General features: G+C 43.3%; 1 protein-coding gene across 1 annotated transcript; it reads left to right on the top strand.

Moving 5' to 3' along the window:
- Positions 1 to 10169: 10169 nt before the first annotated feature.
- LOC115953836 lies at positions 10170 to 11636 on the top strand. Its single transcript, XM_031071647.1, has one exon. It carries the CDS (start codon positions 10170 to 10172, stop codon positions 11634 to 11636), a length of 1467 nt encoding a protein of 488 aa, XP_030927507.1.
- The last annotated feature ends 4481 nt before the right edge of the window (positions 11637 to 16117 follow it).

Below are 16117 nucleotides of genomic sequence, written 5' to 3'. Positions count from 1 at the left end.
CAAGCATGAAATACAAGACCTCATAGACAACAGAACTCTCCCAAATCCCAACATCATCACCAAGCCTAGCATTAGGAAGAACCCCTTGCTTGATTACTATAGAGCTCTTCCTTCATATCAAAATTGGGTGCAAATAGATAAGATCGAATGGGATTGTTCGAAATTAATAGAGACCATGGAAGTTAATGCGGTGGAAGTTCAAGGGATATGGGATGTTGAGGATGAGATCTTGAAATATGCAGTGGCTATGTGGGGGATACTCCCTAAAGGAATGACCAAACTGAGGAAGAGAGTCATGGAGCATGTGGACATAACGAGGTGTTGCCACCTAGTTTTGCAATGGCCTAGGAACCATGAATATTACATTTCAATAATTAGCTTCTACTAAATAAAAAGTAGAATGTTGCATAAGAGACAGTACAATAAGCCAAAATATTCACATATATCCTCCATGTAGAAAAATTACCAAAACAACAGAAAAATTAACCTTAAAATAGCTTCCTTTCACTTAATCCTCATCAACATATGAACTAGATTGAGATAGGCACAAGTTGCCAAAATCCTCCACAAGGCTTTCTTCCTCAAAATCATGTACAGCTGAAAAAGGAAAGCAAAGCATTTATTAGTACATCAAATACAGATTAATGAATATTGCGAGCACATAAGTGATAAAAAATATGATATACCTGGTACTCCATATAGCGAATCACGAGCACATAACAAAGCTTCTGCAGTTTGTGGCAAAAGAGAACTACGAAATTTATCAAGAATGCAGCCACCAATACTGAATGCAGACTCTGAGGCAACAGTAGTAATGGGAATGCTCAAAATAATACGTGCCATCAAGGAAAGTTCTGGGAAATGATTACTGTGAGACTTCCAATACCCCATAACATTCAAATCCTCATGCAACCTATGGTCAAGTCGAGTCTCTTCCAAGTATATATCCAATTGTGACTTGCTTGAATCTGAACCAATAAGTTGACTCTTATATGTCTCAAAACCAGAGGAATTATCATGCCTAACATAATGACCATGCACTCCACCACCACTACTGGATGCTACTTCAACCATATTACAGATATCACTAGTAGAATTCTTATATTCCTCAAAGATGCCATACAATGTATCACGAAGATTCGCTGCTATAGATATTGCTTCCTGCTTATACAACTTGCTATAACAAAATTCTACACATTGCAACTTGTATCTAGGATCCAAAATGACAGCAAATGATAGCACAGGACTGTAATAATCCCAATATTTATCAAACTTTTCTTTCATTTCTTTTGCCATTGCTCTAATTATCGCATCATCATCTTCCAAATGTTCCATAATACGCAACTGAATCTTCCAAACACAAATGGAAATACAAGTTGGCTGTGGGATAATTTGTCCCAGAGAAAAGCTTGGTGATATCATAAAATGGTTCCAAAACCCCTGCTATCTTCTCCACCCTTTCCCATTCCTCCTCTGAAGGGCAATTGAGAAAGTATTTATCAATCCTACTCAAGTGAGAAAATGCATCTCGATACTTAAGACAAGTCTCAATCATCAAGTATGTTGAGTTCCATCTTGTTGGGACATCTTGGCGTACTTTCTTACTTGTCAAAAAAGGAAGCTCTGAAAGACATTGAGCAAACCTCAACTTCCTATGATCTGAACCTCTCACATATTTAACACTTTCACGTAAATTATACACAACCTCATTTATGACTTTTAATCCATCTTGTACGATAAGGTTTAATATATGTGCATCACAACGCACGTGAAAGAACTCACCACCAAAAGGTAAACAAGGTCCAAAAGAACGGTGTCTCTTTAAATGACTCACCAAAGTATCATTATATGAAACATTATCTAAAGTAATGGTGAATACCCTCTTCTCAATGCCCCACTCTTTTAGCAAACCTAACAACCTCTCTGCCAATATAACACCACCATGTGGAGGTGGCACATGACAAAAACTCAAAACTTTCTTTTGCAACACCCGGTGTTCATCAACATAATGTGTTGTAAGAAACCATGTACTCATCAGTGTTAGGTGAAGACCATAAATCTGATGTTAAGCAAAACCTCCTTGTAATTGACTTTAAATCATGTTTCAAATTTTCCTTTTCTCTCCTGTATATTTTTATCACATCCGATTTTGCGATGTTCCTACATATAGTCTTAACATCAGGATTCAAATAACAATGAAGCAACTTATTGTTCTCATGTTCTGCAAATGAGAATGGATAGTTGTGCCTAATGATTGCCAATGCAACCATTTCCCTATACGTAGCTTGATCTAAAGGCTGACGAGACACAATTTGATTGTCAACCTCAAGGCATTTTGCTCTATGACACAACAAAGAAGTAGTGCCATTAGAACCGGCAACAAAAGAATTTTGACATTTTTTACACTTTGCTCTCTCTTTCCCATCAGAACCTTTAGGTAATATTTCAAAATCCGACCATACAAAAGAAGTCCTACATCTCATTCTTTTTGGAGCACTTGAAACAGTATTACCATCCTCATCATTTTCTTCATTCATTGAATCCATATCTAAAATGTAAAGGAAAGGAAAAAAAAAAAAAAAAAAAAAACCCTCAGCATTTTGAACCATTCTAAAACCTGACCATTCAAATAAACACTCTTCTAAGATGTCTTAGAGATCCTGTTTGTGCATCTTCATTCATAGAATTACTAAATATAGGATTTATAACAGAGTGTCCGAAATTTATGCCAATTATTAAAAATGTATGACAACTTGATAAAGTAAGAGCACCATGAGACAAGGTAACCTCGGTTGTTTTTTGAGCATTGTAACATAAAAGGAGGAGAAATCTAATACCACAAAAAATTTAAGTACAAATATAGCAACTCCCCCAAGTCATCAACATTGAATAAAGCCAAATTATCCAGCACCCAGACAAATCATCCAAGGTAAAATGCACTTTCAAAGGCATATCAGAATTGTAAAAGTTTTAATAACAATAATAACAATAATAATAACAATAAGCAAAAAGAAAAAGAAAAATTGTCTTAGAATTCCATGATCCAACCATGTAAGACCTAGCAATCAAATGAGCAGAAGTAATTAATTGATCAAAGAAGCAAAACCCATTAAGTTTTGAGGTGACCCAGTTCTACAATTACAAAGAACAACACAATTCTGAGCATAGTTCTTCTGGCTAATCCAGAAATGATATAAAAATTGAGCAAAAGTAATCAAATTTGATCAAAGAAGCCAAACCCATAAAATTCTGAGGTGACCCATTTCCACAATTACAAAGAACAACATAATTCTGAGCATAAAATTCTTCTAGGTAATCCAAAAATGACATCAAAATTGAAACTTTCAAAAAAAAAAAAAAACTCACCAGACCTCGAGAAAATCAAGATCGATTGCTGAGTTGATTGCAGAGAGAGAGAGCAAAGCTGGCATAACTCTATTTTAGGGGCGAAGAAAATGAAGAAAATTTGTATTCAGAGATTTAATACAAATTTGCTTGCAATATAAACAACGTGCTTAGCCAAAGTAACACGCTAAAGAGACATTAAAAGTGTTGTGACTCTGTTTGGGAGCAAAGAAAACAAGGGAAAATTTCAAAACTTGAAAAACCTAATAATTAGAAAACATTGGTACTGGAAATTGTAGTTCAAAGTGGCGAATCGATCATCGAGGACGAGAATTTGAGAGAGAGAGAGTTAGGGTTTACGAAAAGCTAGGGGGCGAAGAAATTGGGATTTGAGTTTTGAGAAAATTTCAACGCTGAAGTTGTTGGATTTCTGAGAAAATGATGATTGGTCGGAGGATTTTGATTTTGCAGAAGAGGTCTTTCAGCTCCGTTTGGCGTGACTTTGATTGGAGGCCGAGAAAATGAGGGAAAGTTCTGGGGATGAACAGGGAAAGTCCTGGAAACTGACCAACATGATTGAAAGTTTGAAACCCTAAAACGTCTAAGGCTGGGTTTTTTTTTTCTTTTTTTTCTTTTTGGGTGGAAAGGGCTGGGTTGATTTTGGGTATATTGTTTTTGGGTTAAATGGGATTCAATGGGCTTTTAGTTAAAACCCAATAATTATTAGGTCTAATTGGGTTGGTGCCTATTTAACTCGACTAATAATTGGGTGGGTTTGGGTTTAATTAGAATGGGTTGGTTTGGCTGGGCAAATGGGTTTGGGCTTAGGCTTATTTTGCCACCCCTACTTTTTTCAAACCGGATATGGATTTGTTACGTCTCATATCACATTTATCTCCATCAATAAGAATTTTTATTTTTTAAATTATTAATTTGTCTTTCTATTATAGAAGGCTGAAAAACCATTAATGAATGACTAAGGCCCCTAAAAAGTGATATATTCAATTTTTATTTTATCTTTTCTGTATTCAAATTCTAAAATTGAATATAGAAAAAACTAGTCACTAACTCATATGATGCACGGGAAAATTATTGATTATAAAAAAAATCCAACAATGAATGAATAATTTAAGTTATCACTTATGCAATGTTGTTGACAGTGCTAAACAGCTTTAAAAATCTAAGACAAACTCATGGAATGGATTTGAAATTTGTTCACAAAGAGAGAAAGCCTTTCATGATAAAATATATTAAATTAGTATAAATAAAAAAAATTAACTAAACTAGTCCAATTTAAAAGGTTTCAAAATAATAATAGTCCAATTCAAAATATAAATAAATATATTAAATTAGTACAAATCAAAAAATTAATTAAAATAGTCCAATTTAATATAGAGACATATATTTCTTTATATATTATTGGTTAAAATTCTTATAATTTTTTTAAGATGTTTTAACTAATATATTTGTAGGGGCAGGCTTTAGCTCTTATGTCCAAAATATGAATGGGCTAAGGCTCAAAGAGCCCAGTACAATAAATTTGTAGATAGTGGGCTAAAAAACTAGGTCTCAACGAAGTGGACGATTTCCTTAATGGGCTAAGGATGGTAAGAGAGTAAGGAAAAACAATAAATAGACAAATGTGATGTATAGAAATTCTTCCTCGGTAATGTTCAAGGAGAGTAGTTCTTGAATATATTTCTTTTAGCTTTTATTACAGTTACCTTTCTTAATACTACAATATTTTCTCTACAGATTTTATGTCCCCTGCCCTTTGGAGAGTCTATCACATTATATAGCTCCCATCAGGCGATCTTAGCCCTCTATTTGTTGATTGTCCAGCCCACCACTCGAGTGCTTGTCCCATCAGACACCTTCCCAAACCCCTTGTGAGTTGCGGCGGTCAATGCAGTACTGTTCAAGGGTCTTCTCCACATAAATGCAGGTAGGAGGTTTGGTGGGATGCATTAAATGTGAAGGCAGCCACCATCTTGCTAGTCATGTCAAGACTAACCCCCTCTCCAAAGCTTTTTCTCAGTAGCAGGACCTCCTCTTGCAATGTGCCAATGACATGGTCTTACTGTCCAAGCGTGTGGCCTCCTCGGCACGATAATGGGCTCCTCGACCATGGATACAACACATGGCACAAGTACCTTATCTGAATTCTTGTGCCCCACAATATCAATACCAAACCCAAATCTTTACCCAATAATAATAACAACTACATTTTCTAGAATATTACAATTATAATATGAACCTAAAAAAAATGAAAAAGAAGAAGAATAGGTTGACAAAAAAAGAATTGAGAAACATGACATACATATTACATGGTGGAATGGAGGGTCTCAAAATTGAAATGAAATGTGGTTTGGTTTTCAGACTTGGTAAAGAAAGAGGTTCAAGGTTTTTAAGGTCAAATCTGGGTTTGACCGAAGTCGAACCACAATAATGTCATATATAACTAATTTAGTAATTAATTAATATGAAATAAATAATATAAATATATACTACAAATTAATGATCTTGATTTAAAATTTAAAATATCCGAAGATATTCAAGTATAAAGGTGGCTTAAAAACAAAATGATATTTCTAGCAATTTATTATAGACTTTAATTAAATATTTATCATTCAAAATATTTTTTAGTGCAATAGTCAATATAAAAATATATTTAAAATTGAATATGAGTATGACTTTATGCCATTAAAATATTTGAACTCTTTATTACTATGATAAGTACGACTACAAATAAATAAAAAATTTAAAAAAAATCTAAATAGCTTAGCTGTAAACCATTTTGACTGTGGCTTTTAAGACCAATGGTCAGTACAGTAACCATGTTAGGATAAAACCAAAAATTCATACCCTCACCTCTTTCTCGTAAACAAATGGCCCATGTTTTGCAGAACTCACTATCTCTGACCAAAATCACAAGGTAAAGTATCACCTAGTCCACGGTGAAGCTAAAACAATGAAGAACGAAGTCTATGGTGGAGCTGTGACTTTAGATCTGGTTATTTCAAGCATTCTTCTTCCTCTACTTAATCATGGGTGGAGTCTAAAAAAAATTGACTTCTCACCTCATCTATCTCTCTCTTCATCCTCTCACGGCAAAGGAGGGTGTTGTAATGGTAATGGTTGCTGTGGCGGTAAAGTTCGCCAGTAAACTGTGGGCCATAGTACTCGTACAAAGCCCAACCATAATAGGAAGCGAAAACACGGACAGAGGACCCCCAGCCCAACCATGTTGGGCCGAGCTTGTTTAAGGGGCATCCGAGGAGGAGTGCCTCCTCGGACGCACCAAACGGGAGTCCAATTCACACCCTTTACATGGTGAAAGGTCATCTAAAATCAAAGGAAAATGCTAGACGTTCAGGGGGCAACCACAACTGCCACATTAAATGCAAGGAAGCTACTTTTCCAGCCGCATTAATATGGAGAGGACAGGAGAACAGTATTATCTTGGCCAGTGCAACTCACAGAAAATGAGGAGGATGTCCTGTGGGATAGGCACTCAAGTAGAGGCCCAGATGATCAACAAGTGTAGGTTCATTATCATTCGAAGGATGCTATATAAGAGAAGAAAACCCCCATGATCAGAGGATCGGAAGCTGGAGAGCAAAAAGTAAGGAAAGGAAGAGAGAGAAAGAAAGGAATTCTGTAAACGAAACTTTGGGGTACAGCCCCACGAACTGTTATCCCAGGAAACTTAATGAAGTATTCCCACGTTCAAATGGTTGCATGGCTTACTAACAATTACGTTTACTCTGTCAAGACCTAGTTCTACGACCCACTCTCTACAAATTCATTGTTGAGGGTCTTTTGGGCTAGAATCGCTCGCTTGCTGGGCTTGGGCCTCAAAATCTGTCCCCTACAATTGGCGCCGTCTGTGGGGAGAATTTGTGTCTCGACAAGTGAACAGTAAGAAATGGAAGGATCAGGCCCGCGCCAAACCGGAGGTGCAGATTCTCAACGGCAGGACAATTTTTTAAATGTCGAACGAAGGAACAACCAAGATAACCAAGGAGAGGGAAGCGTGAACACCTCTTACACGAGTAAAAGCCGTTCAAAGGGGAAGGATCATACATCCCATGAGCAAAACGATCGAAAGGCTTTACGAAAAGAGATTGATGATTTGAAGAAAAAGCTACGCCGAGCATAGCAGAAACGTCCTTCACCCGGCTCAGGCTCTAGCAATGACGAGGATAACGAATATCGGCGAAGATCAAAAACCCCTCCAAGCGAGACCTTTTCCTATGAGGAAGAGAGGTCTCGTAAACGCAGCCACAAAAGCCCATCTTACCAAGGCCTGGCCAACGATGCCATGAGTAAGGCCCTGGATCGCATCTCCCAGTCGCCGTTTACACGTAGAATAGAGAGGGCAGTGCTTCCTCGGCGGTTCCATCAACCAACGTTTGCTATATACAATGGTCGGACCGACCCAGTGGAGTATGTGAGCCAATTCAATCAGAGGATGGCCGTCCACACTAGGGATGAGGCGTTAATGTGTAGGATATTCCCATCTAGCTTGGGACCCATGGTGATGAGATGGTTCGATTCCTTCTAGCCGAATTCCATAGATTCCTTTAAACAGCTGACGCAGGCTTTTGGTTCCCGTTTCATCACCAGCATTAGAGTCCCTCGGCCCCTTGATTCCCTCCTATCCTTGTCCATGCGGGAAGGAGAGACGCTGAAGGCCTACTCGGATAGATACTGGGAAATGTATAACGAGATCGAAGGGAAATATGATGACGTCGCCATCAGTACGTTCAAAAGGGGCTTGCCGACAGAACATGGCTTAAGAAAGTCCCTCACTGGAAAGCCAGTCACCAGCGTGCGCCAACTCATGGACCGAATTGACAAGTACAAAAGGGTCGAGGAGGACTAGCAGATGGGGAAGGGTAAAGCGAAGGTCGTTTCCTCAGGAGAGGAGGGACTTCAGGTCGGAACGATTTAACAACAGTAACAGGCCGAGAAGGGACTATGTAGAGTAGTCCGGATCTACTGGGGCTCAGGCAGTCCATGCTGTGTTCCGATAACTTCTACACAAAATCCTAGAGAAGGTGAAGTATGAGCCTTTCTTTCAGTGGCCGAACAAGATGGCTGGCGACCCTTTGAAGCGTAATCAGAACCTGTATTGTGCGTACCATCAGGAGCCAGGTCACACTACTGATGATTGCAGGAACCTGAAGAACTATTTAGACCGGCTCGTCCGAGAAGGGAAGCTGAGACATCTGTTGCATCGCCCTGAAGGATGGCAAGAACCATCAAACAATGAAACCAGACAAAGTACATTGAGGCCACCCATTGGCACAATTAATGTCATTCTCGCCGCACCTGGAAGGACAGGCTCTGTCCCCTTCAGGGTAATGTCAGTGAGCAATTTCCCGACTAAGCCAGACGACAGGGAATCCAAGAGGGCTAGAACGAGCGCCATGCCATTAATCGGGTTCACGGAGGAAGACAAACAAGGAACTATCCAACCCCACGATGATGCCTTAGTCGTTACGCTCAGAATAGGAGGTTATAAAGTGAAAAGGGTGTTAGTTGATCAAGGCAGCGCAGTGGAGATAATGTACCCTGATTTGTATAAGGGACTGAACTTGAAGCAGGAAGACCTGTCGCCATACGATTCTCCCCTGGTTAGCTTTGAAGAAAAGGTCGTCATCCTGAGAGGCATGATTAGGTTGCCTGTGCAAACAGACTCAGATGTGATAGAAGTGAACTTCATTGTCGTAGATGCATACTCCCCTTACACAGCCATCGTGGCCCGGCCATGGCTTCATGCACTAGGGGCTGTGTCGTCAACCTTGCACCAAAAGGTGAAATATCCGTCAGGAGGTCAGGTCAAAGAGATAATAGGGAACCAGGGAGTAGCTAGGCAATGCATGGTGTCGGCAATCTTGCGGCAGTAGGATTGCATAACTTCCACTTCGGCCGAGAACGGCTTATAGCAATTAATGACTACGGTCCCAACTGCGGGCAGTGGAGGACCAGCCATGGAGGTGAACCGTGAGGAGTTGGAAAAAGTACTTGTCAGATCTGACCCTGAGAGGTTTTTTCAAATTGGTTCGGAATTGCCGCCCCAAGAAAAGTCGGCACTGACTGCTTTCCTCCGACAGAATTTAGACGTGTTTGCTTGGGACCCCTATGAGGCCCCCGGGCTCGACCCAGATTTCATCTGCCACCGCCTTAATGTGAACCCGGCCATAACACCTAAGAGGCAGGCTCCTCGACGACCGTCAAAAGAACATACCGACGCCGTGAGAGAAGAGGTCACAAGATTGAAGAAAGCAGGGGCTATCAAAGAGGTCTTCTATCCCGAGTGGTTAGCCAACACGGTAGTGGTAAGGAAGAAGAGTGGGAAATGGCGGGTCTGCGTAGACTTCACCGACCTAAACAAGGCGTGCCTAAAGGATCCCTTCCCTATGCCCTGGATAGACCAGTTGGTAGATTCGATTGTCGGACATCCTAGAATGAGTTTTCTAGACGCTTTTCAGGGCTACCACCAGATACCCTTGGCCGCCGAAGACCAGGAGAAGACTGCTTTTGTCACCCCAGTTGGGAATTATCATTATAAAGTGATGCCCTTCGGCCTAAAAAATGCCGAGTCAACCTATCAAAGGATGATGACCAGGATGTTTGAACAGCAGATGGGTAAAAACATTGAAGTGTACATAGACGACATGGTGGTTAAAAGTAAGTTGGCTCCCGACCATATTGATGATCTCGGCAACGTTTTTCAAATACTAAGAAAGTATAAACTACGGCTGAACGCAACCAAATGTTCATTTGGAGTGGGATCTGGAAAATTCTTGGGCTATATGGTGACTCACAGAGGCATTGAGGCTAACCCTGACCAAATAAAAGTCATCCATAACTTGCAGCCTCCTCGGAACCCTAAAGAAGTCCAGAAGCTTACTGGTATGATAGCAGCTTTAAACCGTTTCATCTCGCGCTCAGCAGATAGATGCAGGCCATTTTTTCTCCTATTACACAAGTGGAAAGGATTTGAGTGGAATGAGGAATGCGCTATAGCTTTCCAACAGCTAAAGGAATACCTCGCCCAACCACCGATTATGTCCAGCCCCGAGGCCGACGAGGTTTTGTTTGCCTACATAGCGGTGGCCCCGCATGCAATAAGCTTGGTGCTAATCCGAGAAGACAACGGCACACAGCGACCAGTCTATTACGTAAGCAAATCCCTTCAGGAGGCAGAAACCCGTTACCTTCCCCTCAAAAAGGCTATCTTGGCCATCGTACAAGCCACAAGAAAGCTGCCCCACTACTTTCAAGCACACACTGTTGTGGTGTTAACTCAACTCCCTTTAAAGTCCATCCTATACAGCGCCGATTACACAAGTAGAATTGCAAAATGGGGAACAATTTTGGGCACCTTTGACATTAAATACATGCCTCGCACCGCTGTAAAGGGCCAGGTCCTCGCCGACCTAGTGGCAGAATTTGCGGAGCCTGCAACGGAAGGAAAGGAAGTGTCGGTCTTACTGGGGGCTGGTGAGCGGGTGAGCAGCACAGTTTCCCCGCGTGGACTCACTTGGTGGAAAGCATACATTGATGGCGCATCGAACCAAAGGGGCTCAGGGTTAGGACTTGTCCTGCTTTCACCTGAAGGGATAACCATAGAGAAGTCATTGAGACTCGGTTTTTCAGCCACGAATAACGAAGCCGAATATGAGGCGCTATTGGAGGGAATGGGAATGATCCGGAAAATGGGGGGGAAATCCGTAAACATGTTCTCGGATTCAAGACTTATTGTGGGGCAGGTAAATGGAGACATGGAGGCAAAGAATGAAAGAATGCAAGAGTATCTAGTTCGGGTTAAGCACCTGCAGACCCAATTTCATCACTTCCGCTTGACGCACATACCCAGAAGTGGGAACACTCATACTGATTCTCTCGCGACGTTGGCTACCTCCTCGACTCAACCCCTACCTCGAGTCATTCTGGTAGAAGAGATCCTCCGTCCACTAACAGAGAAGGCCAATGGGATTGGAATACATAACATCAGGGCAGGGCCGAGCTGGATGGACCCTATCGTTCTGTACTTAAAGCATGACACCTTGCCAGGTGATAAGGTTGAGGCTGGCAAAATCAAGAGAAAAGCTACTCGATTCTGGTTGTTGGAGGACTCCAAGCTTTACAGACGCTCGTTCTCAGGGCCGTATTTGGTGTGTGTGCACCCAGAGGCTGCAGAACTCATCCTGGAAGAGTTATACGAAGGAATTTGCAGAAGTCACAGGGGGGTAGGTCTCTGTCTCACAGAGCCTTAACGCTGGGTTATTGGTGGCCGAGCATGCATAAGGAAGCCCTAGATTATGTGAAGAAGTGCGACCAATGCCAGAGATTCGCTCCGAGCATACACCAGCCTGGTGGAGAGCTAAACCCCTTGTCCAGTCCCTGGCCATTTGCGCAATGGGGCCTAGATATACTTGGTCCATTCCCTAAGGCAACAGGGAACATAAAATTTCTTCTCGTCGGCACCGACTACTTCACCAAATGGGTGGAGGCTGAGGCGCTGGCAAACATTAGGGACGTCGATGTCAAGAAGTTTCTCTGGAAAAATATAGTCACCAGGTTCGGCACCCCGCACACCCTGGTGTCGGACAACGGGCTCCAGTTTGACAGCAAAGCCTTCAGAAGGTACTGCAGTGAGTTAGGAATTGTTAACCGGTACTCCACTCCAGCTTACCCCCAGAGTAATGGACAAGCGGAAGCCGTCAATAAAACCATAATGAACGGACTGAAAAAGAGACTAGATGACGCGAAAGGAAGATGGGTAGAGGAGTTAGCCCATGTCTTGTGGACATACCGTACCACGCCTCGTAGGTCCACAGGGGAAACCCCTTTTTCAATGACCTATGGGGCCGAGGCTGTCATTCCACTGGAGGTGAACTTCCCAACCCAGAGGACCACCACCTTCTGCCCCTCTACCAATAACAAACTTCTGGAGAAGAGCTTGGACCTCATCGACGAAAGAAGGGAGGGCGCGATGGTCCACCTAGCTAACTATCAGCAGAAGCTCAAGCAAGGTTACGACGCCAAGGTGAAGTCCAGACCATTAGCGCCTGGGGATCTAGTACTGAGGAAGGTCTTAGGCACTGCAAGGAACCCCGCATGGGGAAAGCTCGGACCAAATTGGGAGGGACCGTACCGCATCACTTCTGTAGCCAGCATAGGAGCCTACTTTTTGGAAGACTTAGACGAATGTGTAGTGCCACGCCCTTGGAATGTAAACAACCTGAAAAGGTACTGTTATTAATGAAAGATATAATTTTTAAATGCCGTATTACTGTGCAGTTACTTATATAAGTGTTAAACAGAACCCAAGTCCTGCATGGCCCCTCGGCCACAGACTTGGGGGAAATTAACCGCGATACTATTCTCACCAAGTGTTAAACAGAACCCAAGTCCTGCATGGCTCCTCGGCCACAGACTTGGGGGAAATTAACCGCGAAATGATTCTCACTAAGTGTTAAACAGAACCCAAATCCTGCATGGCTCCTCAGCCACAAACTTGGGGGAAATTAATCGCGAAATGATTCTCACTAAGTGTTAAACAGAACCCAAGTCCTGCATGGCCCCTCGGCCACAGACTTGGGGGAAATTAACCGCGATACTATTCTCACCAAGTGTTAAACAGAACCCAAGTCCTGCATGGCTTCTCGGCCATAGACTTGGGGGAAATTAACCGCGAAGCGATTCTCACTAAATGTTAAACAGAACCCAAGTCCTGCATGGCTTCTCGGCCACAGTCTTGGGGGAAATTAATCGTGATACGATTCTCACTAATTGTTCAACAGAACCCAAGTCCTGCATTTTTGTCTAATTATGAACTATCATTATTTTCACGTATTCAATCGTTTATACTTAACTTTCAGCAGTAAGTGACAGAACAGATATGCATTCATGATGAAAACAGAAGAAAATAAAACAATGATATCTGAAAGGAAATAACCTCTATCATTTAAACCCAAAAGCGGTTCTGTTCACAAACATTAACAACGCAAAACAGAACAAAACACGAAAAGTAAAACAAATGAAATCCTACACTACTTTCCTAAGAGCCCTGAGTCGAAGCGGGCTGATTATCTGCTGCTTCGGTCTCCGGGGCAATCTCTTTGGCCTGTGCAAGGAGAGCTAATACGAAGGTTGTCCTCGGGTGACTTGCCCTGCTCGGCCTGCTCCGTGCCCCCAGCCTCGGGAATAGAGGAGTCTGTTAGAAGAGGCTTTTTCGAGGCAACCTCGTCAGGAATCTCGCGTACGTCCTCCGGGAAAAAGATGTTCTCAGCCTTCCTGAGATTAGAATCTACTGGGACAGCTGCCCGATCCAGGGCTACACCCCAGGACGTGGTGATGTATTCCCTGCAGACAATGGCAACTTCCTCGGCCAGCCTAGCCTCAGTATCATGGACTCCATGTTCATATGAGGCCGCCACAGCCTTCTCGGCAGCTTCCCTGGCCAAGAAGGCCTCCTCCTTGATCCTTGCAAGCTCAGCCTTGAGCGTTGAGACTGCCTGCTGCTCCGCCGTAAGTTTCTCCTCAGATTGGCGGAGCTTTATGCGCAAATCGTCAGCTTGCTTTTCGGCATTCTTAAGGCCAGCTTCCGCGCTCGCATGAGCCTTCTTCACCTCCTTTATTTCATTATTCTGACGATCAGAATCCTGTTTGAGATCGCCAGCGGCCTTCTTGGCTGCAAAGCGGGACTGAGCCTCCCTATGCAAGTCCTCAAGAGCCTTAATGGCCCATTCCTCCGCAACAAAAATTTGTTGAGTGACCTGCGCTCGGAAGTAAATAAAAACCTTATGAAAACATGACGATAAGAGGGTACACAATATAGAGACGAGATAGAAGATTCCACTTACCATGGCCATGTCCCTCTTCAAGGACATGAAAAGTTCTGGCTGACGAGTCTTTCTGAGCCCCTCCATATCACGAGGCAAGAGAAGAGGCTGCTGTAGGGCCTCGGCTAAGAATGATGCCTGCTCCCGTTGGGATTCCCATAGGGTCGCATCCTAGGGGATCGGGGCGCCGTCTAATTCGATCCGCGGCGACCATGTTCGTTGTTCCCTACGAATGGCTGCCTCGTCTCGGCTGTCAGTGGACCTAGTCCTCTTCTCTCGGGGCTCTTTCGTCTCCTTGCCTTTCTTCTGAGGCCTGGCCTTTTCACGGCCAATCTCTCCCTCCTCCGTTTCTTCTATAGGCCTTTTTTGCCTTAAGTTAGGCATAGGCTACAGTGCCGCGTCCGACGAGGGAGGAAGAGGAGGAGCAAGAGCCTTAGGGGCAGTTTGTTCCTTCGAGACATCCTTAGAGGACTGCCCCTTGCTCCTGTTAGATAGAAGGCCCCTGAGGCCAGTCCTTGGCTTCAAATCCATTCTTTCTTCTTCAGTCTCTTCGCTGATATCAACTTATGCGATGACTAAACCAGTATCAGGAGCCGCAGAGGCACGGTCTAAATCGGCGTAGGAGTCCGAGAGCTCTACTACCTCGGTTGACACCTCTCCTTCCTCAGTAAATTGGAACTGGTCTATTTGTTCCTCTAAGGATTAATGCGAAGAACCAGCCTCCTCCTCTAGGATAACCACTGCAGGAAAAGCGCGTTGGGGAGGCAGCTGAACAGGAGGTAAGTCTGTTGAAGCAAGGAACCCTGGTATGGATACGTCAATACGTGCCAATCTTGGACTGCCAGCCCTTATAGCTTGGCCGGCGTCTACCAAGGATCGAGTGAGGGGAACGTAGTCCAAAATCAAGGGAGCCGACCGTAATTGTCCGTCCTCGCTTACGAAAATCTCAAATCTCAGGAGGTAATTTAGAGCCGGGACGTTGACCAAGCTCAGCCGAGGGGATGTTCACTCCTTGTCTGCAAAGGCCGTTAAAGGGTTTATGTTAGTCCGAGGAGGCATGCAACCAAACCAACAAGTTTAAAATAAAAAGAAAAAGAAAGAAAGAAAGAAAAAGGGGGGGGGGGGAGGGCTCAAAACTAAGGTCCTCCCTACGGAATCTAATTCTATGCCACCCCACCTGGCGTTCCCGCCCTAGTCGGACAGTGAATGCCGTCATGCCATGGTCCGGAGACGATCAAATGATCGTCCTTCAAACCTTTGCTGGACTTGGGAAGGCAGGATATCAACCTCACTTCGTCAGTCCTGGACTTTAAGTAGTATGAGTCGCCGAGCTTATGGCATTCATAAAGATGAACCACGTCGTGCCATGAAAGGCCAAGGTTCATCTGGTCATTTAAGGCGTCGGCACACCCCAGGATCCGGAACAGGTTCGCGGTGCACTGGTGGGGGGCTAATCTATGACCACGTAGGTAGTCCCTAGTTATTCTCCCCATTGGAATCGTCATTCCTCCTTCCACAAAGGCTATCATTGGAATTGCGACTTCCCCCGTTCTTCTCTTGAACAAAATTTCCTCCTGGTGGCAATACTCTAAACCTACCTCCGGTAGGAATACGATACTTCGCCCTGAAGCCTGCCATACCGGCCGGAGAGTCTACCATTTTTTCAAGCCTACCCATCCCCTCTAATCCTAGACAACGTGAAGGCAGTTTGTCTAATGAAGAGTAACGAAGAAGAAGCGCGCACTTACGGGTAAGAAACTCGACAGAATCTTCAAGAGAACGGCGGTGAAGGTAAGAACGTGCTGAAGGAGAAGGCTCTGAGATGTTCTGAATACTGGAGTGTTCGTCAAAAGCGAGGAATGAACACCTTCAAAACCTTATATACTTAGAGGGAGTTGGACAGACACACT

Source organism: Quercus lobata, chromosome 1, assembly GCF_001633185.2.
Source record: "Quercus lobata isolate SW786 chromosome 1, ValleyOak3.0 Primary Assembly, whole genome shotgun sequence".
NCBI classification, from domain to species: domain Eukaryota; kingdom Viridiplantae; phylum Streptophyta; class Magnoliopsida; order Fagales; family Fagaceae; genus Quercus; species Quercus lobata.
Note: the sequence above shows the minus strand (reverse complement) of the source record. Positions and strands in the feature narration are given on the sequence as shown.